The following is a 21,840-nucleotide window of genomic DNA, read 5'->3' as shown; positions in this document are numbered from 1 at the left end:
GATTTTATAAATTGTGTTCCACATAGACATGGAACCCATTTCACCTTCAGATGTCTCTTTAACATATATGTGTGTATATATATATATATATCTCATTACTAAAATGATTTCATCAGTGAAAAAAGAAGAAATCTCTCAAGTAATATGAGATTTGGTTCATGGTGGGTCCCGTGGAAGTGGAGTCATGGTTCCTCCAAATGTCATGCACATGCAGACGCGTCTTCCCTTTCTAAACTGATGTTATTGGATGTAAACAAATCTACTTATATAATCCCACTCTACTCTCGGTACTCACTTTAATACAAAATATCGCTAACCCAAACGGTGATTAGATAACAACCTCACAAAACTCCACCAAAACAGTTTTGCTGTTGAAAATTGGCAAAACTATAAAGTTGATCCATCGAGTCGTGGCTCGAGTTAAAGAAAGTCCCCACACTAGAACGACGGCCGGGTGGAATCGTGGGATCAAAGTTAATAGAGGCTGCTGAAAAAAATAGGAATACTGATTTTTCACGCCTAATTTTCTTAATTTCACTATATATATTGCATACCTTGTTAACTGCGAAGTTGCAAACCCTAATGGCCTAAGGCTAGCTGGCGCTAGCTTTCATATTTACAACATCTTCTTCTAAAGTTTGATTTTTCACCCATATAAAAATCAAGCATGGAAACATAAATTTCAAAATAAGCTGAATCGAATAATGACAGTATTTGTGATACAATGTTGTTTCGAAATGGTTGTGTTCGAGTTAATTTTACTGAATCTTATTGTCTATTTAATTGTATGGATATACTACGTACTAAACAAATGATTTGAACGAATCAAAGGTTTTGGAGAAGGGTAATTAGAATTTCCAGAAAAGAATTTGTCGTTCGTTATTATATCTTGAAAAACAGGATCACAGTCATGTACATCTCCTACAAGGATTAAATGCTGATAAATTTTACATTACTTTTTTTTTTCTATTATAAAATAGTATAAATCAAACATTTAGATATGATTATTGTAGGAAATTAATTAAGAAGAAAGTAGAGTGTGACTGAAGTGATATTTTGTAAAGTAGATAGGGTGTTGACACAGATGATAATGAAAAAGAAAAATCAACTGAAAGATTAGTAATATTAATATATGTTTGTTATATCACAATAAAGTTTGGAAGGAAGAGACATATATATACCGTCCGATCATGTAGTAGCATATATACCGTCCGATCATGTATAAAGAGGGGGGAGAGAGAGAGAGAGAGAGAGAGAGCAATCACACCGACCAGAATAGTAACTTGGTAAACGTCCGATCCATGCTTTTTGGCCTTTTAACTCCCATCTTTTCTTAGTAGAGAATTTTTCATACTTTATAGTTTATATGTTCATCAAAATAATTAGAACACTCCTCGCTTTCACGTTCGCATTTGAGTACGTAGTCCACTAGCGTGGCCCAAAATTCTATAACCATCATTTTTTTTTGTTTTCTTCTTCTTTTGATTATACAATCGATCAAAACTATGGATGTATAGAATAGGCTGATTAAGCATGGACGTTTAATAAAGCGTTTGGTGGAGAAATAATTGGGCTTTAGTGAGTAAAACATTTGAGCTAAAAGAAAGCAATTGGGCCAGAAGGCCCTTTTAAACGCCACGTTAGAGGGAATCGCGCCAAGCGTTTCCGATTCCGATTCTAATTCCGATTGCTGAGCTCTGAACGGGTAATCGGAGCAACTACATAACGACGAGGCAGACGTTGTGTTATACTATATATTAACGAGCCAAAGTGATTGATGATTCTTCGATTGAAGAACCAGACGCTCGGCAAACTCAATCCGACTCGTTCCTACTTATCTTCTTTGGTTCTCCGACGAGATTCTCACTCGCAGATTCGTACCAAAACCGATCACGATCGCCGGAGAAGAGAGTACGAGGGAAGCGAGAAGTCGAAGAAGAAGGAACATGACGGTTTATTTATGTGCAAGAGCAAAGGCCAACACCTCCTTACCAACACCAGAATCCTCGACGCCATCGTCCGTAGCTCCGATGTCAGGCCGACGGATACAGTCTTGGAGATCGGACCTGGTACTGGGAATCTCACCATGAAGCTCCTTGAAGCATCCCAGAATGTCGTCGCCGTTGAGTTAGATAAGCGTATGGTTGAGATTCTCCGCAAAAGGGTTTCCGACCATGGCTTTGCTGATAAACTTACGGTAAAACTCCTTTGATTTGCCTTTAATGTTGCTACTAAGATTGGTTTAGGGAACGAGATTAGTTTTTAAGCGCACACAAACTGTTCGATGAAATGCCCAAGAGAAGACATTATTATTAACCTCTTTTTTTTAAAAAAAAAAAAAAAAAATTGTATACTTACAAAAATATACTGTATATTATAGATTATTCAAAAAGATGTTCTGAAGACAGAGTTCCCTGAGTTTGATCTCGTGGTTGCGAACATTCCTTACAACATATCATCTCCTCTTGTGGCGAAGCTTGTTTAAGGCTCCAATACGTTTCGCAGCGCCACTCTCTTGCTCCAGAAGGAATTCTCTCGCAGGCTCTTGGCAAATCCTGGAGATTCCGATTTCAACAGATTAGCCGTGAACGTTAAGTTAGTAGCCGATGTTAAATTCGTGATGGATGTGAGTAAAAGAGAGTTTGTTCCACCACCTAAAGTCGATTCATCTGTTGTTATGATCACACCAAAGGAGGTATAACCTGAGGTTAATGTCCAAGACTGGCTGGCGTTCACTCGCACCTGTTTCGGGAAGAAGAATAAGACGCTTGGTTCCATGTTTAGGCAGAAGAAGAAGGTCACGGAGTTGCTGAGTTTGTCTGCAGGGAGGAATGGTTCGAAAGTTGGGGTGGCATGTAGTAGTGGTGAGTTTGACAATGATGTTGAAGACGATGAAGATGGGAGAGACAATGTGTTGTGTTTGGATACAGATGCAAGTATGTTCAAGGAAAGGGTAGTTGGACTTCTGAGAACAAATGGGTTCGAAGAGAAGAGACCATCCAAGCTTTCTCATGGCGAGCTGTTACATTTGCTTTCTTTGTTTAACCAAGCTGGCATCTTTTTCCATGACATTACATCATTACCAATGGATCTACACGAGTAATGCATTTGTATTTTGGTCCAACACCTTTTCATTTATTTTTCTCTGAAGATGACAGTAGACAAAGCTACTTAATGCGGTGATTTTGGGGGAAATATAATATTTATGGTAATTGTAGAATAGGAATGTGAGATCATGTCCCTGCCACCAAAACATTAAGGGGATCTTGGCGAAACAGAAATTAAACCATGATAAAAAAATATTTAGTTATGACTAAATTAAATACTGTAAACTGCGAATATTTTTAACATCCAAATCTGTTCCCATTTATTACTAAAAAAAAAATGGTTCAGAAGAGCCATAGAATGATATCTCCGGCTTCTTACAAAAAGATGACATTAGCTGAAAAATTTCGTCTCTTCTGCTAATCCAAAAAAAAATAGCAGAGAGAACATTCATATCCAACCAACACACAAAAAAAAAAGTGTTTCGTCGGATACAAGCAATAAACCCTAAAAAGCAGGTTTTGCTAGATCTCGGCGTAATAATTAATTAATTAAAATCCTAATAATAACCGTAATGATTACTATATCCTGGATATGGATATTGATGAAGGTGAGGTTGCATTGCCGGCGACTGAGGATAATATGGCCGATGCTGCTGAGAGTAACAATTTGCATCACTCAGCCAAAAACTGTTGTAAGGTTGTGTTATTGGCTGGCCGTACACGAAGTTGGAGCTGTACTGAAGATTGGGATACTGATGATTGGGATACTGATGATGATTGGTATACTGATGATGATCATCATCATAATGATGATATCCACCGGATTTCACAAACGTCATTTCAGCAGCTTTGCCTTTTATCGAACCCACTACTTTTAGGAGTTCGTTTGGATCTCCTCTACCCGAAACGTAGGCCATGCCTTCGTCTGCGTCTAACGAAAAGTTCCCTCCTTAATGAGAAAAAAAAAAACAACTCAATTAGATTTAGAAACCTACGATTCAATGATTCTACGTCATATATTAGGATAACACACCTTTGACCTTCTTTAAAATCTTTGTCATGCTCTTGTGCCACGCAGGGGACTTCGTGTCCACCTTAAACCCACAAGTCTGTCAAAAAAAGAAACGATAATGTCACATCTAGTCGATATAAATTAAAGAGACATGAAAATATAGTTGGTAAAAAACTGAAAAACGAACCATTGGAGTAGAAGAACAATTATTTGATGAAAACATTTCTGAAAAATCTTTTGGACCTTGAGGAAGCTCAAAACACTGAGGAAAGATGTATTGCAAAATGATAACGTCTCGTACGTTTATATAGATTTTGTTTTGACACGTTTTGTATTTAATGTCTTCTCGATAATTGCTTACATGGAAAGTGTTTCGACTAAAGGAAATGGTTTCATTAATGTCAAAATCCACTCATCCCGGATATGGCATACTTTAATCCAATTGATCACATCTGCTGTGAGTAAACTATTGGATAACAGAAAGTTTTTGAAACAAAATCACTTAAACAATTTTCACAGCGTAATAATCTTTCTATACAGTCCCCCATAAAATTTACGAGAGGATTGAAATCATAATTTTATTTACTAGCTTTAATTATCATTGAAGTCTATAATATATCGGTTTTTGGATACAGAACGTACAATTGCACTCTAAATAGTCGACATGTTTTTCCCCGAATGATGAGCCATTATATAAATTATAAGGCCTATAGCGAGGGAGACTATAACGTTAGATGGATATGGGCCACTTATATGAATTATAAGGCGTAATAGCGAGGGAGACTATAAGCCCATAACCTTGTAGAAGGTGGACTAGAATGTCAGATGGATGGGTATTTTACCGATGTCTTCAATTCAGGTCCCATTTTGAATCGGTTTGTTTCTAGCTCGTCAGAACTCAGAACCATGAAGGCGGCAACTCAAAATGCAACAGTGTAGTATGTATATCAAAGAATAATTTATGGAATTGGGCGTGACAACAACTGTTTTGTTGAGTCTAAGAAATCATAGTGAAGACCGGAAGAGAAAGATCTAATCTTTTGTTGTTGGAGGCTTTTTTAGAAATTTCAGAACGTTTTCATAGACGATGAATGTAATGGATGAAGCAGGAACATTTTTCAACAGATTAGCAGTTAGTCCCCTATAGAAACCTCTGAGACCTTCGAATCTGCATCAACCCCCAAGTGTTAGTCAGTAGTGTGACACTAACCAAAACATCATATTTTTAAAAAAGACATAATCGAGACACCAAAAATATGCCTCCTAACCTCGCGGTTTCTCTGATGACATGTAAGCTGTCTATATATCTTGGAATTCTGTTAGTACCAGGTCGTTGCTGAACAAGAAAAAGAGGAATGAATGTTTATGAAATCCTCAAGTATTGCACAAGATCACATGTATGTAAGATGTACGGAAGTTCTAGGACATTAGGTTTGAGCTAATAATAAGATCAACAGGTACCTGCAATCGTGCTCGAATAACCTGAAATGGATATGTAAGAAGAACTGCAGCGACTTTGGAGGAGCCACCAAGTGCAGCATAATCTCCTGAGTTCTAAAGAAAGAATGGAAGTAAGGCGTGTTAGCATTAGTATTATTTGTGATGCTGAAATGGGTGTGGGATCGAGACTAAAGTTCCTATATAACTGAATAGCTGGAATGTTGTATGCTATGAAGAAGAGGAACTCTGTACCAATGAACTGTCAGCGGATTCCGACTTTTTTCTCTTTTCTTTCCAATCCACAATGATTTTACGAAGTTCCTCATATGCTGTGAACTGAATAGCACCATGAGAAACCTGCTGAAACCAGAATGGCAAATCATTCAATCGGTAATACCTTTTTGGTAACTAATATACCCATCTTTGACAGTTCCAATCAGTGGATCTTGTGGTAGTTTCATAATGAACATGACAAGAGAAAGATCAGGATAGTTACTAACCAGTACCAGACCAGGGCCAACACCCTTGTAGAGAGCCCTGGGTCCTTCCTCTTTCACTATGGTTTTAACGGCATCTGAAGTTCACAAAAGCAACATTTTTAGAATAAAATAACCAGAAATAATGACATATTAGAATTTGTTGCAGCATAGCACAAAAACCTAATAGGCCCGAGTATGATTGGGTTTGATGAAGAGGTGTCTGAAGCTGTAATCTCGTTTTGACAAGCCAAATCGGATTTGTGCATAAACAGACCTGAGAGCATCCTAAGCTTGAGACAGAGATCTAAAAAAACATAGGAGAAATGGAGACATACTAATATGGTGTCTGTTATACTCACCAAGGCCCCTGCTTCAGCAGCAGAAGCAAGGTGAAGACCAGGGCTGAGTTTCTCATCGTCCCTGCCTTTAGCATATCTCTGCTTGGCTCTTCCATAACTACAGAGAGATCATTTATTTGTTTCAGAACATTTAAACAAGATCTAATGCTAATAAACAACAACGACCTAAGATGTAAAACATTAAGTGAGACACAAAAAAAAGGAAAAGCCTTTATCCATATTTCCAAGCTGAATCACAGCTTTGTTTGCTTGTTTGATCAGAAATCATGAAGCAAGAAAAATGTAACACTCACAAAAAGAAGTATAAGCCCCATGAAACAGTAGAACCGATAACAGCAGGGAAGAAGCCTGCATAAAGTCCTCTCAAACCCTACAGAAGATTTGAACAAAATGAGCTATAAAATGGTGATAGCTCACAAAAACAGATACACCAGAATTGTCACTGGATTATGCAAAGTGGAGAATGAACAAACCCCAGAAACTAGAATTCCTCTAATGGATCAAACTACATTACAAAAAGGGTAAGAGAGATTCTTCTTGCGCAAACCTCGAGACGGGCAATGGTGAATACAGCGTGAGCAGTGTTCTTGTACGTCGGGAGACTTGACCCTCTACCGTCGTTGACTGTTCTCAATCAAAGTAAGCAACTTTAAACGAATCTATGAGTTAAAAACAAAACTGAGTTCTCGGTCAGTTGCAGGAGTGAAAAACACCAGACCTTGGAATCTCGTACGAACGACATCAAGAGGGTGCACAGCAGCTACGGTGGCGAATCCAGCTACGGCGCCGGCGGTGGCGTTTTCCCACTGCCATGACGCCGACATCAACTAATCGTGAGATGTAACTACTGCGTAACTGCTATTGCGCTTACAGAGCTAATCGAGAGTAGAAGAAGGGAAAGGGCAGTTGACGAGAGAGTCGCCGTCCTCCGTCCGGTACGATCGCCGACTCGAGTTTCCCGTTCAAGATGTGTGTGACTGTGAGCGTTCCAACACGGCACCGTTTTCTTAATCGGAAGCTTTAAAACCCAAATCAGAAGATCCCAGGCCCAATACTTCTTTAACTAATTCTAACGATACTTCAAATAAATATTTAAACTTTCCGCTCTATATTCTCAGCTATTTCTAAAACGACCCCAGTACTTGAGAAAATCATATTCCATCATGATCATCTATCTTTTTTAAATTTTAATAATAGAAAAAAAGAAAGATAAGTCCCCAAAGTTTTGAAGAAACGGATATTTTTACTATTTTAAAACGTTTAGCAATATAGTCTTTTAATAATGAATTTTGTTTTTGTCCCTAATACGATGTGTTGGTTTCACACTTTGCACGTTCGAAGAGTTTGAAAATATTGCAAATCTCATCAAATACATCAGCAAAAACGTTAAAATAGTATATAGATCATTTGTCGGAAATATATAAGATTTTAGTGAAATATACAACACACATCCAATACATACAAAGCCAAAAGAAATAGAAAACTCAATGATACGTATACGTTCATGCCAAACAAACTGAAGCGTTGTACATGATATATAAAGATTGATTTGATTAATAAGCATGGTTAACCCTCCGGCAGATGCGTCGGATCTCTCCCTTCACGCCAGTCAACGGAGAGATGTTTCCCATCTTCACCATCGATTTAGCAAACTGCTCGAAGAAGGCCTCTTGATTCTCAGCGTATAGCATCACGAGCTCCTTCGACTCTCTGTTCTTTGTGAACAGAATCTCATCGGAACTCAATAGACCTTTGTACATGATCAGGTTCTTGAAGTAGTGGTTGTCGAACTTGAACGGTGTCACGAAGTCGAGGAAGAAGAGGTTCTGGTCACCCCCGGATCTCGGACATCGTTTACGCAACAGGGTTGCATAGTACTGGCTTAGAGTCAGATCAGGCTTCCCGTTACCGGACTGGTTGTATAACCTCTGCCGGAAACTCGTGCACCTCGAGTTTCCTATGGTGTGACTTCCTGCGAATCAAACAAGTTATGGGATCTATAAGCAAGCTTTTTTTATCATTGGTTACGTACGATGGATCATGGATGGATGGATGGATATATTACCGGAGAGGGAGACAAGATCGACGAGATCGAGTCCTTGACGCTTGAACTTGGTGAGGATGGTTTGAAAAGTGTTGTTTGGAGCAGGGATGTCATTGTTGGAACCACTCAAGCTTGCTCCTCTCGCGTCTCTTCTTCCTAGAGGTACTTCCCAGCTTGGTCCACCCGTCTGTGTATATATATATTTGTTCATTTTTCCAATTGATGATAAATGAATAAATGATCATATCGTTTTGTGTGTGGTGAATTGTGATGACTTACGATGACAGTTGAGTCTCTAGCGGCTAGAGCCAAGATATCAGCGCAAGAAACTGTTTCAGGACACTCTTGTTCTAAGGCTTGTTTGATTTCCTCGATGAGTTCGAAACCACGAGCTGAGTTGCGGTTAGGATTTGATCGTTTCTCGCTGATTATGGTTCCGCTGCTGTCCAATAGTATCGAAGCATCGCATCCCTGCATGCAGTGCCAAACATAACGAGAAAAATATGTAAACAATATTTATAATTTTCACGTATGTTGTTAAACCTTAAGAAAGTTTGCTGAGCTTGAGACCTTGACGAAACAGTCATGGAAATGGAGCCTGAGCAGGGAGGCAGGCATGCGAGGATCCTGTGCGAATGCTTTAGCCACAATGGACTGAACAATCTCTTGGGCTTTAGGACACGAGTGGTCGTAGAACTGTGGAAAGAGATAGCCGCCAGTTCCATAGGCTTTGGAACACAAACAAAGAGGAGATAATGCAATGAGAGAGAGAGCTGCGATAAACATGTTTAATGACTTAGCCATGTTTTTGGGATTTATTTTCTCTTGATGACTCTCGTTGGGTTTAATCAACTCGGTTTCTTGTAACTTGGTGATTGTGTGTGATGCAAAGGGTTTCATATATAGAGTAGACTTTGTGGACATTTGAGAGAGACGTTGGAGTTGGTAACTAATTGTAGCTGTATATTGGATTAGATGGATACATTAGTTGATCTTTAAGGATTGGTATGAATACAAGATTTGTTAAGACTTTTTATTCATTAATTTAAAGCTACTCATGTATGCCCACTTTATGTACCTCATATATGATTATTTGCAGTTGTTGTATGGGATGTTTGTTACATGTACTAACTAGTAACATTAGTATTAAAACGTATACAGTATTATATTTTTTGCTTTTAATCAATTCATACCAAACCGAAAAGATATTTCTATTGATTTGTGATATTAAATGGAGAGGTTAGCCTGAAGAGTAAGCTACGCTAAACACTTGCCCTTACTTGGTTGATTTTACTTGGTTGACCATTAACCAAATAGTCAAAGAAATAATGCTAATTATTCTGCAAGCAAACTAAATAATCTTTTGACTGATTGTGTGCTTAACAAATAGATACGGCTGATAAGAGTACGACAAAGACATAATAAAACTGTAGATAATGACAAAATCATCGAGAAACAGCTTCAACTGCTCTCCCTAACAAAACCAATACCAACTATTTTCCTTTTCTTTTCGTGCAAATGTGACAAAAGAAGAACAAGTCGTAATACCGAATTCTACTGCGCGACGATGTATTTAGACTTTTTCAGTATGTCTTTTCGTCATTTTCTCATGTCATTCATTCATTATTCATTTACATTTACAAATCTAGCTCCAATATCTTCATAGGCCCAAGCATCAATTCTAATTCGGTTTATGGTAATGCCCAATCCAGTGGGAAAGCACAGCGAGTTCGAAAAAAGGCCTAATCCAATATTACATACGCAAACTATCTTACTAATTGTTGTGTGTTGCTACAAGTCAGCAGTGCATGAGAAACAGGCCTCTGTAGTTGAGTACACAATTAATTATGTAATAGCTACACCACTAAGCTGAGAAAACACATAACAAGAAAGTAGATTTATAGATTTATGATACGAAATTACATAAAACAGACATCTCATAACTTAAAAAGAGCCAGATGCTCATGACACACTCATGTATCTCTCACCCACACTCATATAAGCCAGCACACATCGCAGGACGTACATACATAAAAAGCACACATACAACGACCAAATGCGACTGCGTTACAAACCCTCCTTATTTTATTAGTATTTAATATGTATACATGTTTGTGTAAAGCTTAACGGCCACCACCGCCGGGAAGTTTCTCCTTGATCTTGTCCATCATCCCCTTCTTCTCGTGGTGCTCGCCACCATAACCGCTGGCATCGTATCCGGTGGTAGTTCCGGTTCCCATGCCACCCATTCCTTGAGCTTGATGACTAGATTGATCATGATGACCTGGCAACTTTTCCTTAATCTTTTGCGTTATTCCCTTCTTCCTCCTGCCTCCTTGTCCATCATCCTCCTATTATATATATAACATCAATTAGATGATCACACATCGAACAGTAATTAATACATCATAAAATCTTGTTTTTGAGACTTGGTATATACCGAGCTAGAGCTGGATCCAGATCCGGAGCGGTGAAGCATTCCTCCCAAGCCACCACCACTTTCCTTGTGGAGTTGCTCTTGGCCGTGGTGCCTAGCTCCTCCGCCTGTTCCAAAGGCTTCGGTCCCGGTTCCGGTTCCGTATCCTTGGCCACCAGTTCCATAGGTACCACCGGTGCCAGTTCCGTAACCTCCTCCGCCAGTGGCTCCTAGACCACCGTGTGCTCCGCTGCCAATAGGGTTTCCATACTCGTCCAACTGCTGGATCGGGTTTCCATACTCGTCAGTGGCCTGACCTCCTGGACGGTTCTGGTAAGACGCCATCTTCTTCTTCTTCGATTAAGCAAATACTTTCAGCTATACGCTATAAGATAAAACTCTTTTTTTCTTTGTGATATTTAGACTTTGATATGAGTTTGATTGATGAAGGTTCGTTAACGCATGGAAGGTAGCTTTATAGTCCGGTTTCGGATATGGATCAACTATTAAATTATTGAATCATAATTTGAAAAGGGACGCGTGGCAGCAGCGGAAAATGTCGGTTTGGTGATTGGACATACGTGTCCGTGAATAAAACGAACTGTTTTTATCATTAAAAGAAATGGGATTTTTGATTTTTATTACCGAGCTTTCATGTGGATACCAAGTACGTGTTCATTACAATCCCATGACAGGGTGATGAATCTAGGTGGAAAGAAAAAAAAAAAAAATATATATATATATATATATATATATCTGTCTTCTTCCTTTCTGTTGGTATTAAAACAGTAAACACTAACGTAGAAACGAGACACGTAACTGTTGTCCTTGAAAATGATGAGACTTTGTTAATTATTTCCCATACACGTATACCAATCTATTCAAATGTTGGGTGGATAGTATTCTTAGAAACTTGAGTGGGCCTGAATTTGGGCCAAGAAATCACTTATTATTAAAGCTCATATAGTAAGATAAAGGCCTTACACAGTCAAATCCAGTTACGAAAAAACGCTGCGTTTCGATGATAATATACAGTCGATGGTGGTGTTCGTCAGGAGTTTTCTCTCTCTCTGCACCAGATTTCAAATCCTTTGAATGTTAAAGAAGAAGCTCTTCTCTTGACGGGACAAAAACAAAAAAAGCTCTTCTCTTATTACAAGAAAGAAGAAGGAATCGAAGAATTGGGATTTCTAGGGTTGAATAAAAAGATGGATCCAGATGCGGTGAAGTCGACCCTATCGAATCTGGCATTCGGGAATGTATTGGCCGCAGCTGCTAGAGATTATAAAAAGGTAATTGTTTTTCCTATGCAAGTGTTCGCCATAGATGATTCTTTCTTAGATCTAAGATTCTATTTCTGAATTGATGAAACATTTTGTTACCATTGGCTGGCTGGGTGTGCAGGAAGTTCTTGCAAATGAAAAGGCGCAAGGATCAAGACCTGTCAACGAGGAGGTTGATCTTGACGAACTTATGGATGTAAGTACAAATCAAATGAGACATGTTATGCTTCTCTTCTTTTTTCTCATCTATGGGAGACTTACTGACTTTGCTCATGTTGTGTATGTAGGATCCAGAGCTTGAAAAATTGCACGCTGATAGGATTGCAGCACTCAAGGTTCAACTTCACCATCCATATGTTGTTTCGGTTTTAACTCTTCTAACTTCTTCATTAGTATGAACGAACTATGAACTAACACCCCCAAGATACGATGTCTGGGCAGAGAGAAGTGGAAAAGAGAGAAGCATTCAAAAGGCAAGGGCACGGTGAATTCCGAGAAGTTAGCGAAGGTGACTTCTTGGGAGAAGTCACTCGGAGTGACAAAGTTATATGTCACTTCTACCACAAGGAATTCTACCGTTGCAAGTAAGTTGCGATTCTTATCTCTCATTCACTCGCATCACTCTTTTTTTTTTGGCGGTCTTTGATATGCGAATATCAAGTACTGAAGCTATGCGCTTCAACATTGTAGGATAATGGACAAGCATCTGAAGACCCTTGCACCTAGACATGTGGACACAAAGTTCATTAAGATGGACGCAGAGGTCAGTAATCCTCTTGATTACCATTTCACTTTGTGGGTGCTAGCTCTTCTCATACTTGGGAAACTTATCAATGTAGAACGCTCCCTTCTTCGTCACCAAGCTTGCGATCAAGACTTTGCCCTGTGTTATCCTTTTTAGGTCAATCTTACATTTTCACTCACTCACTCATTTATTTATTTTAACGCAATTCGGTCTGTTGGAGTTTAAACTAATGAAAACAAAATTTTGAAAATCATTAATCTTCAGCAAGGGTATCGCCATGGATAGGCTTGTCGGGTTTCAAGATCTAGGTGCCAAGGACGATTTCTCCACTACGAAGCTGGAGAACCTTCTGGTTAGAAAAGGTTGAAGCTGAACCAATCTCTCACATTCTGATTATTTCCTACTTATCATACGCTCCACCTTTAATCATTTAACCAATTTTTCTTTTTCTTTTTCACAGGAATGCTTAGCGAAAAGAAAAAAGTGGAAGATGATGAAGACTACGAGTATCAAGAAAGCATACGTCGGTCCGTTAGGTCTTCCGCAAATGTCAACTCTGATTCTGATTGATCTCAATGCTGTTCTCATGGCAAGATCTCGAAACCGTTTTGTGTTTGTTTTTGCCGCTGCTTTGTTTGTATTGTTTTGTTTATGATTCTTAAGGTCTTTTACTTACATAATGGCGAAACTCGTTCTATATTTTTCTCAGAACTTCTTGACAAACAGACAAAAATATTGATCTTTATTAAGTAATGTAAGAAAACTTCAAGTAGGCAATCAAAGAAAAGAGATGCTGCAGTCATGAGGAGAAGAAACAAACCATAATAGAAAGCCATGCAATAAACAAGAAGAACCAAAAGGAAAGGGTTTGTAAGTGAGCTCACTATACTTCACTTCACTTCACTTCACTTCATTGCTATGGATTTGTATTTCTGGACAGTGCTTGTTATAGCTTGTTCTACAGGTAGCCTTTCCATGCTTGATGCTCCATAGAAGCCATGGACACAACCCTGTGTTCTCTTCAGCACAAACTCTGCTTCTTCTGGACCTGATATTGGACCTACATACAAAAAGCTTACTACATCAAACTCTTATCAAACAATGACTGTAGATTTCGAGAAGTTACTATAATACCTCCATGGCAGAGGACGATGATGTCTGGGTTGAATCTACGAGCAGCAACTGCAATAGCTTGTACACGAACAACACTTTCTTCCATTGACACTGCGGTTTTCGCCCCAATATTTCCAGATATCGTTAGACCCATGTGTGCTACTATTATATCAGCTCCCGCTTTCGCCATTTCTTCTCCTTCTTTGGGGTTGAAAGCATATGGGGTGGTCAATAGCCCCATCTTATGCGCTTCTGAGATCATTTGAACTTCTAGGCTGCAGTATCAGACTAGTTTTAAATGGAAATTTAAAGAATCCATAGAAAAGTGGTTTTAAGCGGCTGCTTTTTGTAGCTTACCCATATCCCATTCCAGTTTCCTCAAGATTTTGTCTAAAATTACCATCAAAGAGACCAACAGTTGGAAAGTTCTGGACACCAACGAACCCAATGGACTCCAACTGCTTCAGAAAATAGTCCATACGTCGAAAGGGATCTGTTGCGCACACCCCAGCAAGAACAGGCACTGACTTCACTACCTGCAGGTTGGATTTAACATATGAAGAGACAGGTTTTAGAGAGAAAATGTTTGAGTAACTAACAGAAGCAACTGGAACGATATGCAAGTTTCTTGGGTAAATGAATAAAGAAACTGACGGGTAAAACTTCATTCGCCATTTCAAGCACGACTGCATTGGCATCAGCAAATGGAAGCAAGCCTGCTAAGGATCCTCTTCCAGCCATCCGAAAACGTCCAGAGTTATATATCACTATCAAATCAATCCCACCAGCTTCCTCAAACTTTGCAGATATTCCTGTACCAGCACCTCCCCCGATTATTGGTATTCCCTTCTCTATTTCATCTCTTAAACGTCCCAAAATGGTCTGAGTTCGTTCCAAGGTTTCTGGAGCCAGTGATGATAAGTCAGTTTTCTAATTCCAACATGCAAGTCCCGTATCAAAATGACTAGAACCACCTATTGGATCTGGTCGTTAGTTTACTGATCATTATGATAGGGAAGGGCAAGAGGAACCTGGTTTTGCATTGGGGAAATCTGTAGGACTGTATGGAATCCTTTCAGGCCTCAACCCCGTCTTAGATATGTGTCCATCATCATGCTCTCCAGTACTAGTTTTAGTCGAAGCCGTTTCAGAGGGTTTGATTTGTGAGTAGGTTTTAGGACAAATCTCAAGAAATGAAGCAACCAATGCATCTGCAAACTCAGGGTCATTGACGTGGTGTGGGTAAACATTGACCTGTCAAAATACACAACGTTTCAATACCTGAAAGTAGATGAAGCCAAACAAAACACTACTGCATGGATAATATAGAAAAACCTGTCTCTCTTCCTTTGTTTGAATGAGCCTCTGCAATTCATTTATGAGAGCACCAGTTGCTTCTGGATCACAGAAAGGTTTCCCTGGAGCATCCAATGCAGAGACACCTTTCTCTGGGAGACAAACCCTAACATTTGACGTTGATTTGTTCAGTTTATCTGCAATAAACCTTGCAAAGATTTTGTTCTCTTCTGCTGTTGTTCGAATGAGAGAAACCTGAAACAGATAACTCAAAAAAAAAAACAGATGCTAATAGAAAAGACAACTTAACAGTATACAGATTCCTCACCTGTTCATTGTGAACATGAATCTTTCTTGTTTGGAAATGTGAAGGAATAGTATCTTTACCACCAAAGTTCACCATATCTAAGGCTCCTACACTTAAAACCAACGGTATACCTTTTTCTATGGTAATATCAAAACGGGAACTATCGCATGCCATCACACCTCCAACTACATGGTCTGCAACCTCGGTTGTTGTAATATCCATTACTCCCTACGGGAAGGAACAAGTAAAAGAAACTTAAAAAAGGAAGAAACCAATGCCACAGGCACAACCTCGGTAGTTAGTTAGTGCGACAAGTAAAAAACAAAAATCTCGACGAATGGGGAAAAATAGAAAAAAAAAACCTGTATAAACCCTTCTTTAACCAAAGATTCCATGGCTCTGCCGCCAACACCGGTGGCATGAAAGACAAGTGTCTCATAACCTTCTCTTGTTAATCTATCCTGGACTGCATTTACACATGAAGTCGTCACACCAAACATGGTAATGCCCACAGTGCATTTCCCGTTCTCACTTGAGGAGCTTCGAAACATCTCAAGCCTCCCGAGTACCATACCGGCAAAAGAAGCCCCAGCGTTTGAAAAGACTAACCTGCTAACACTGTTGATACCACAGACATCCACCACAGAAGGAAATAAAACCAAATCAGAGGTCCCAACATAAGGCTCGGTTTGACCACTGGCCACAGTGGATACGATGACCTTGGGAATCCCGATGGGGAGGGACCTAAAAGCCGATGATATCAGCGAGGTTCCTCCGCTTCCGCCAAGACCTATAGCACCAGCAAGAGAGTTATCCTCAACGGCTTGCCTAAGAAAACTCTCAAGGCATTTGCTCATGATACCAACGGCCTCGCCTCTATCATCGGGAAGTTTCAGAGGCTTTTTCTCGTGGTTCGATCCAGAATAGCATGAGAGAACTTGTTCTCTTGTTACAAATGCAAAGTCGGTAACATTCTGGATCTGCTTATGATCATCAGTACCCGCCGAAACATCCACAATCACAACCTCGACCTGTTGTTGTTGTTGTTGTTAATTCCAAATTAAACGGCGAAATTGGAGAGACTGAGACTAAACGATGAGGTTCTGTTGTGCGTCGGAGGAACTAATAATATCTTTTTTTTTTTTTACCTTGGAAGATGATGATGAGTTGTTTGAGAATGCGCCGATATTTGATCGCACTGATCCAGCAAGGAATCGAAGCTCATCAAGCTTGGTATCGATGGTTCCTACACAATACACTCGACAAGTTTCGTTTGCCGCCATCTTCGTTTCCTCAGATCAAAATCCTCAAGATCCAAACAAACACTCCCCGTTACGTTTAGTTATTGATAGTATCTCAATAATTTTGACTTTTTGATTTTGAAGCTCAATAATTTGTCTCTGTCGGTTGGTGACGTTTCCAGATTTTACCTTTTTGTTGTATATTGCGTATTTTTTCCAAAGTTTCGATTATTAAGTTATTCGGCCGAAACTTATGTTTTATACCAGATTTTTACCCGATAAGTTTGTTTGTTACCAAATAGTGAAAATACCCATGTTGCCTTTATTTATTATAGAGAACGTCCCTAGAGTTATGTTGCTTTATTTATGGGTTTGTTGGCATTAATTAATTAATGCATTTTGGAAACTTAATTTAATCTGGAAACTAATACACTATTTAAAATTGAAAAAATAGGTTGTTGTGTAATAGAGAGTTTGTGAGATAGGGAGAAGTGGTGGGGCAGAGGTTTTGTGAGAAAATTACAAAAATGGGTATGTGTGTGGGTAAGAAATAAAACTTTTTTTTTCCTCTAATCATAATTATTCAAATAATTGTTAATATAATCTATTTTTAGAAAACTTTTTAGATACAAAAAAAATACAATTTTTTTCTTTACAATATGATATGAATTTTATTTAATAATTTTTAAATATATTATATAAATCTTTTGTATCCGTACACCTTAGTATGTGTACAGATGTCTATACACATTATTATGTGTACAGATGTCTGTACACATTATTAACTTTACAGATGTAATTTCTATAAAAATATTGCAGTACAAGCATATGTACAGTCATTTGAAACCCTAAGAATTAAACAAATTTCATCTGTACAAATAATAGTGTGTACAGACATTGTGTGTACAGATGTCTGTACACATAATTAGGTGTACAGATCTTAAATTTGTAATTTGTTTAATTCTTAGGTTTTCAGATGTCTGTACCCCAATGGTTTTGTAAAAATTATATTTGTACACATAATTAATGTGTACAGACATATGTACATTTAATAAGGTGTATAGACATCTGTACACTTAAAAATGTGTACGATACAAAATATTTATATAATTTATTTAAAAATTATTAATTAAAATTCATACCAAATTGTAAAGAAAAAAACATAGATTTTTTGTATTTAAAAAGTTTTCTAAAAAAAAATTATATTAACAATTATTTGAAAAATAAAAAAAAAGAAGAAAATGGGAAAAAATGGCATAGAGTGTAATTAAGTAGAATCCTTAATGGTAAAAATAGATGTGGAAATAGTTGAACAGTGGTGAATGTGTTTTTTCCCAATTGTAAATAATAAATGTATGTGTTTCCTAATTATGCTTGAAAAATGTATTATTTTGCCAAATATCTCTTTATTTATTATAGAGAACTTCCCATCTTTTGTTATGGGTCAAAGTAAAGATGGGGGGAGCTGATCGGACCACTTACATAAATAACATTTACTTGGTTTCTATATCTAAATGAAATTTGAAAAATAAAATATACAGTAAATAATTATTTTCGAATCAAAGAAACGACTAGGGAAACAGTCGTTTTGTTCGTGCAGCTAGTATGTTGGGATACATGATATGCAAACTTGTTAAACAGTGTGTCCATAACGTCAACTCCGAAGTGAGCTACAAGCAACGATTCACTGACCGCTCTTATACATTTGGCCTCTTTTTCTCCTGCTTTGGATTTCTGTGAATGTAACTTATAGTCCTCGTCGTAGTTATTACTCTGGCCAAGATCAAATCCATGAATCTCCAAGTCATTGATCTCGAAGGAGCCTTCTTTGCGAATCATTTCGATTGCTTCTTCTTTGATCGGATCATAAAACGGCATGTTGAAAGAACCAACCTTCGATGCACTCACAAGACCCTATAATTTGTAAATCAACACATACAGTACGTATTTTAAATGTCGAAAATTTGGTATTTTTGAATGTTACCTACCTCACTGACTAGGTCGCGCAGAGAAGTGGATAACAACGTCCAAAAGTGACAACAATCCCTGTGCAATGGATCATCAATAGTTTCTCTGCCGATGAAAGTAAGAACCATGCGTCCATTCCAAACCATCTCCTCAGAACGCATTTTCAGAAATGTTGTAAAGTCCCTTTGAAATTGAGTCAAATAAGCCTTGTATGTACTTGGAGGACTTGAAGCTGCTATGTACACACACGAGGTATCCTTCTCGAGTCCTTTGGGAACCTTACAAGCTCACAGTTCCATCATTATTATAACCTTTACTTAAATTATGAGCAAAATTTAACTAATTAAGCAAGCAAGTAAAGTAGTTGCCTGACCTTAGAGAGCCAATGGAGGCTGTAAGATGAATGTACAAAATGGAGGCTCTTGCTGGGAAAGAGCCTCGAGTAGAAGGAACCTGAGACTCCAGAGACGAAGCACAAACCTTTGCTTTTGACAATCTTGTTGAAGAAAGCTATGAACTTATTTGTCGTGTTGAAATCATTGTTTGGAAGATCATTAAGACAACAATCAATCTCCGGTGGCTTTTGGTTACATTGTTGACATAACACAGTGATCGTGTTCACGATCTCAGACATCGTCAAGAACGTGTTTTGCCCAGTAGCACATCCCAAATCAGCTACTTTAATGTAAGTAGGAAAGTTTAAGTTTTTCATCATTCCTTTTGTGTTCTTAACCAAAACCGGTTTGACCTTCCGTATAACTCTTTTCTAAATAAGAAAATGGACGATTAGATATATATATATATATATAAGTAATTTTTGTTTTGCAGGATTAATGAAAAACAAATTATATGGAATCCTAATGGAAGGAAACCTGAAGAAGAGAATTGGTGGAGTAACTGTTATCTCCATCTCCACCACTCATACTAAGAGCTTTCACAAAAGGGTACCTACTGCTTCTCTCATCATCTCCATTATTTTTTTCAGTACCACCCTTACCGTTACACCTGCATCACAAATATATATACATCGATGTCAATTCAACATACACAATAACACACACACAGTACACACATGCATATGCCATCTATTGGGAGAGAAAACCTCGAGGAACGATTAATGGTGTTTATGAAAATTGAATGAACGTCTTCCATTAATTATTAAGTTGTGTCAAGAAAAAAGTTTTGTTGTTTTGGGAAGCTACGAAACTTTAGGGAGGCTATGAGCTTAAGATACTTCGCACAATTAATTTATTTTATAGAGGTGGGTGGGAATTTCATCTATAAAGGTGTGGTCACTGCTAAAGAAGATATTATTTTCGCATTTCCGATCCTTTTCAGTTGATTTAATTTGGTGTTTTGCTGTGGAGTAGCCCCTTGATGTGGAGATAGCAAACGTAAAACATGCCGATCGAGTAGGTGTAAAACATTATTACCCGAAATGTGTATCATTGAGATTAAAGTCATCTTAAAATTAACATATAAAAACTGTCGGTCGATGTGTATCATCAGAGAAACTCGAATTTTCTTAGTAAAGACGAAACAATAATAGCAAATGCATGCAATTTTCATTTGTAATCTTTCATGTTTTGTCCTAAATACTCAGCCTAATTGTGGCTTAGGGCGAGTAAAAAATTGTGGCCTTTGTTATTAAAAATATATTTTTTAAAAAATTAGTCTTTCAAAGACAAAAGTCATCATAAGATGAAAAAATTAGTATAAACCAAAACTTTTCTATCTATTTGTTCCTAAAAAATTTCTAAGACACAATTCCAAAAGACATTTTCTTTACTTCTAATTATCTCTTTTATCAATTGTCTTCCATTAATATTCTTATACAGTTATACTACACTTATAACTATAAAACGAAAATTATTTTATGTGCAGAAATTTCTTTATACATAAAACATATTTATTTTCTTATAATGAGATAATGTCATGGACTTCTCAAACAAAACACCACTTTGCATTATTACAACACATTTATCTTATCAACTTAAATACATATAACCCTAGTTGGAAAACCATGTGGCCTAATAAATTTAAAAATTTTGGTGGTCACTGACATGCATAACACCTAACTGGGATTCCCCAACCATCACGGTTGGTTATAATATTAATTGTCCTGCAAATAAAGTTTATCTGTCATATGTACTGTATCAAATTTTCGCCACTGAGTTTTATTTTATCGTACGCCACGTTCAATTCTGTGTCTTTTTTTATCAGTCCGACATGCATGGTTTTAATAGCTTTTTAAAATAGTAACCGTTTTTTCATTTTTGTTACAAATTTAGTTAAAAGATCAGATCAGATGGGAAATACTGAAATTGCCTCTGATATATTATATTTCTTCAACTTTTCTAGATGAATTTTAGCTTGGACATACGATCAACAACAACAAGGAATTAGTATGGATCATATCACGGCATTTCTATGCTCTTTATAATAGTTTCAACTTAACCCATACAACTAAAAGACGATAATCTCATATCCGCAGCAGAAGCTTACTCCTAAACTAATCATGATGAAGTGGGCTTTGGGCCATGCTTTACCTGACTATTAAATTAAGGATCCATCTCTTCCATGATCAGTGGCAACATTATAAAACTCTGTTTGGACAATGATCTAGTAATAGTATATAGGGATAATTAGGTTTTTTTTTTAATTATTTTTAATCTGTGTGAAAAATTTTAAACGAAACTGATTAATTTGAAACAGGTGAAGTTTTGTGTAAATATTAATTGGAAACTCTGTTTGGACAATGATCTAGTAATAGTATATAGGGATAATTGTGTGAAACAGGTGATTAATTGGAAACTGATTAATCTGTGTGAATATTACATGAAATCGTATGGTTTTGTGGACAATAAGCATCCGAATATTCGCAGTGCTCTTTATTAGTTTCAATGTTGAAATTGCTTGGCAGCGCAGAATCATAGTTTTAAGTTATTAATTATTATGCATGAAAAATGTTGTCAACGTCAATTATGCGAGACTACGCTTAGTCAAGGTATTAAAAGTTTTAAACTAAGATAAAACAAAAAGTCGTGGGTACGCGATGTCATGTCCAATCAATTTATTGTCTTTTTATGT

General features: G+C 37.6%; 7 protein-coding genes and 1 pseudogene across 11 annotated transcripts; 2 read left to right on the top strand and 6 right to left on the bottom strand.

Moving 5' to 3' along the window:
• LOC104727406 lies at positions 1,644-3,202 on the top strand (annotated as a pseudogene).
• On the bottom strand, positions 3,605-4,282 carry LOC104729106. The gene is made up of 3 exons (XM_010447997.1): positions 4,247-4,282; positions 4,081-4,156; positions 3,605-3,996 (listed from the first exon to the last, which is right to left on the bottom strand). Exons 1-3 carry the CDS (start codon positions 4,280-4,282, stop codon positions 3,605-3,607), a joined length of 504 nt encoding a protein of 167 aa, XP_010446299.1.
• LOC104727404 (folate transporter 1, chloroplastic) lies at positions 4,980-7,377 on the bottom strand. Of its 3 annotated transcripts, none has more exons than XM_010446502.2 (10): positions 7,056-7,377; positions 6,885-6,961; positions 6,631-6,707; positions 6,338-6,434; positions 6,159-6,252; positions 6,000-6,073; positions 5,752-5,859; positions 5,521-5,613; positions 5,328-5,395; positions 4,980-5,227 (listed from the first exon to the last, which is right to left on the bottom strand). In XM_010446502.2, exons 1-10 carry the CDS (start codon positions 7,159-7,161, stop codon positions 5,092-5,094), a joined length of 930 nt encoding a protein of 309 aa, XP_010444804.1. In that variant the 5' UTR covers positions 7,162-7,377; the 3' UTR covers positions 4,980-5,091. The 3 variants fall into 3 exon arrangements, with proteins under 3 accessions (XP_010444804.1, XP_010444805.1, XP_010444806.1); XM_010446503.2 differs by having other exon boundaries at positions 5,752-5,856; XM_010446504.2 differs by having other exon boundaries at positions 5,113-5,227; positions 5,521-5,606.
• Positions 7,720-9,305, bottom strand: LOC104727403 (peroxidase 72-like). The gene is made up of 4 exons (XM_010446501.2): positions 8,952-9,305; positions 8,661-8,852; positions 8,403-8,568; positions 7,720-8,309 (listed from the first exon to the last, which is right to left on the bottom strand). The coding sequence occupies exons 1-4, from the start codon at positions 9,303-9,305 to the stop codon at positions 7,891-7,893; spliced, it is 1,131 nt and encodes a 376-aa protein (XP_010444803.2). The 3' UTR covers positions 7,720-7,890.
• On the bottom strand, positions 10,264-11,264 carry LOC104727402 (dehydrin Rab18-like). The gene is made up of 2 exons (XM_010446500.1): positions 10,822-11,264; positions 10,264-10,732 (listed from the first exon to the last, which is right to left on the bottom strand). The coding sequence occupies exons 1-2, from the start codon at positions 11,140-11,142 to the stop codon at positions 10,505-10,507; spliced, it is 549 nt and encodes a 182-aa protein (XP_010444802.1). The 5' UTR covers positions 11,143-11,264; the 3' UTR covers positions 10,264-10,504.
• On the top strand, positions 11,788-13,526 carry LOC104727401 (thioredoxin domain-containing protein PLP3B-like). The gene is made up of 8 exons (XM_010446499.2): positions 11,788-12,089; positions 12,202-12,276; positions 12,368-12,415; positions 12,522-12,664; positions 12,771-12,843; positions 12,920-12,981; positions 13,090-13,187; positions 13,286-13,526. The coding sequence occupies exons 1-8, from the start codon at positions 12,006-12,008 to the stop codon at positions 13,393-13,395; spliced, it is 693 nt and encodes a 230-aa protein (XP_010444801.1). The 5' UTR covers positions 11,788-12,005; the 3' UTR covers positions 13,396-13,526.
• LOC104727400 (UPF0261 protein y4oU-like) lies at positions 13,549-16,947 on the bottom strand. Its single transcript, XM_010446498.2, has 9 exons — positions 16,690-16,947; positions 15,904-16,572; positions 15,563-15,769; positions 15,274-15,489; positions 14,970-15,192; positions 14,593-14,840; positions 14,296-14,474; positions 13,960-14,213; positions 13,549-13,885 (listed from the first exon to the last, which is right to left on the bottom strand). The coding sequence occupies exons 1-9, from the start codon at positions 16,822-16,824 to the stop codon at positions 13,731-13,733; spliced, it is 2,286 nt and encodes a 761-aa protein (XP_010444800.1). The 5' UTR covers positions 16,825-16,947; the 3' UTR covers positions 13,549-13,730.
• On the bottom strand, positions 18,270-20,005 carry LOC104727399 (salicylate/benzoate carboxyl methyltransferase-like). Of its 3 annotated transcripts, none has more exons than XM_010446497.2 (5): positions 19,853-20,005; positions 19,623-19,755; positions 19,124-19,516; positions 18,771-19,028; positions 18,270-18,675 (listed from the first exon to the last, which is right to left on the bottom strand). In XM_010446497.2, exons 1-5 carry the CDS (start codon positions 19,900-19,902, stop codon positions 18,331-18,333), a joined length of 1,179 nt encoding a protein of 392 aa, XP_010444799.1. In that variant the 5' UTR covers positions 19,903-20,005; the 3' UTR covers positions 18,270-18,330. The 3 variants fall into 3 exon arrangements, with proteins under 3 accessions (XP_010444799.1, XP_010444798.1, XP_019088151.1); XM_010446496.2 differs by having other exon boundaries at positions 18,270-18,696; positions 19,853-20,001; XM_019232606.1 differs by lacking the exon at positions 19,853-20,005 and having other exon boundaries at positions 18,270-18,696; positions 19,124-19,511; positions 19,623-19,846.

The sequence above is a fragment of the Camelina sativa genome, chromosome 11 (genome assembly GCF_000633955.1).
Source record: "Camelina sativa cultivar DH55 chromosome 11, Cs, whole genome shotgun sequence".
Taxonomy (NCBI): Eukaryota; Viridiplantae; Streptophyta; class Magnoliopsida; order Brassicales; family Brassicaceae; genus Camelina; species Camelina sativa.
The sequence above is the reverse complement of the archived record's forward strand: the minus strand, read 5'-3'. Positions and strand labels throughout refer to the sequence as shown.

Coding starts and splice junctions, on each gene's coding strand:
- LOC104729106 (XM_010447997.1), bottom strand. CDS start 4,282: ATGTTTTCATCAAATAATTGTTCTTCTACTCCAATG. Junction 4,157..4,246: donor ATTGTTCTTCTACTCCAATG/GTTCGTTTTTCA, acceptor TTTTTTTGACAG/ACTTGTGGGTTTAAGGTGGA. Junction 3,997..4,080: donor GATTTTAAAGAAGGTCAAAG/GTGTGTTATCCT, acceptor TTTCTCATTAAG/GAGGGAACTTTTCGTTAGAC.
- LOC104727404 (XM_010446502.2), bottom strand. CDS start 7,161: ATGTCGGCGTCATGGCAGTGGGAAAACGCCACCGCCGGCGCCGTAGCT. Junction 6,962..7,055: donor CGTTCGTACGAGATTCCAAG/GTCTGGTGTTTT, acceptor GATTGAGAACAG/TCAACGACGGTAGAGGGTCA. Junction 6,435..6,630: donor TGGGGCTTATACTTCTTTTT/GTGAGTGTTACA, acceptor ATCTCTCTGTAG/TTATGGAAGAGCCAAGCAGA.
- LOC104727403 (XM_010446501.2), bottom strand. CDS start 9,305: ATGTCCACAAAGTCTACTCTATATATGAAACCCTTTGCATCACACACA. Junction 8,569..8,660: donor CTAGAGACTCAACTGTCATC/GTAAGTCATCAC, acceptor ATATATACACAG/ACGGGTGGACCAAGCTGGGA. Junction 8,310..8,402: donor CGATCTTGTCTCCCTCTCCG/GTAATATATCCA, acceptor TTTGATTCGCAG/GAAGTCACACCATAGGAAAC.
- LOC104727402 (XM_010446500.1), bottom strand. CDS start 11,142: ATGGCGTCTTACCAGAACCGTCCAGGAGGTCAGGCCACTGACGAGTAT. Junction 10,733..10,821: donor CTGGATCCAGCTCTAGCTCG/GTATATACCAAG, acceptor TATATATAATAG/GAGGATGATGGACAAGGAGG.
- LOC104727401 (XM_010446499.2), top strand. CDS start 12,006: ATGGATCCAGATGCGGTGAAGTCGACCCTATCGAATCTGGCATTCGGG. Junction 12,277..12,367: donor ATCTTGACGAACTTATGGAT/GTAAGTACAAAT, acceptor TTGTGTATGTAG/GATCCAGAGCTTGAAAAATT. Junction 13,188..13,285: donor GAACCTTCTGGTTAGAAAAG/GTTGAAGCTGAA, acceptor TCTTTTTCACAG/GAATGCTTAGCGAAAAGAAA.
- LOC104727400 (XM_010446498.2), bottom strand. CDS start 16,824: ATGGCGGCAAACGAAACTTGTCGAGTGTATTGTGTAGGAACCATCGAT. Junction 14,475..14,592: donor TGGCGAATGAAGTTTTACCC/GTCAGTTTCTTT, acceptor TCCAACCTGCAG/GTAGTGAAGTCAGTGCCTGT. Junction 13,886..13,959: donor CATCGTCCTCTGCCATGGAG/GTATTATAGTAA, acceptor TTTTGTATGTAG/GTCCAATATCAGGTCCAGAA.
- LOC104727399 (XM_010446496.2), bottom strand. CDS start 19,902: ATGGAAGACGTTCATTCAATTTTCATAAACACCATTAATCGTTCCTCG. Junction 19,517..19,622: donor CCACCAATTCTCTTCTTCAG/GTTTCCTTCCAT, acceptor TTTCTTATTTAG/AAAAGAGTTATACGGAAGGT. Junction 18,697..18,770: donor TGCGCGACCTAGTCAGTGAG/GTAGGTAACATT, acceptor TACAAATTATAG/GGTCTTGTGAGTGCATCGAA.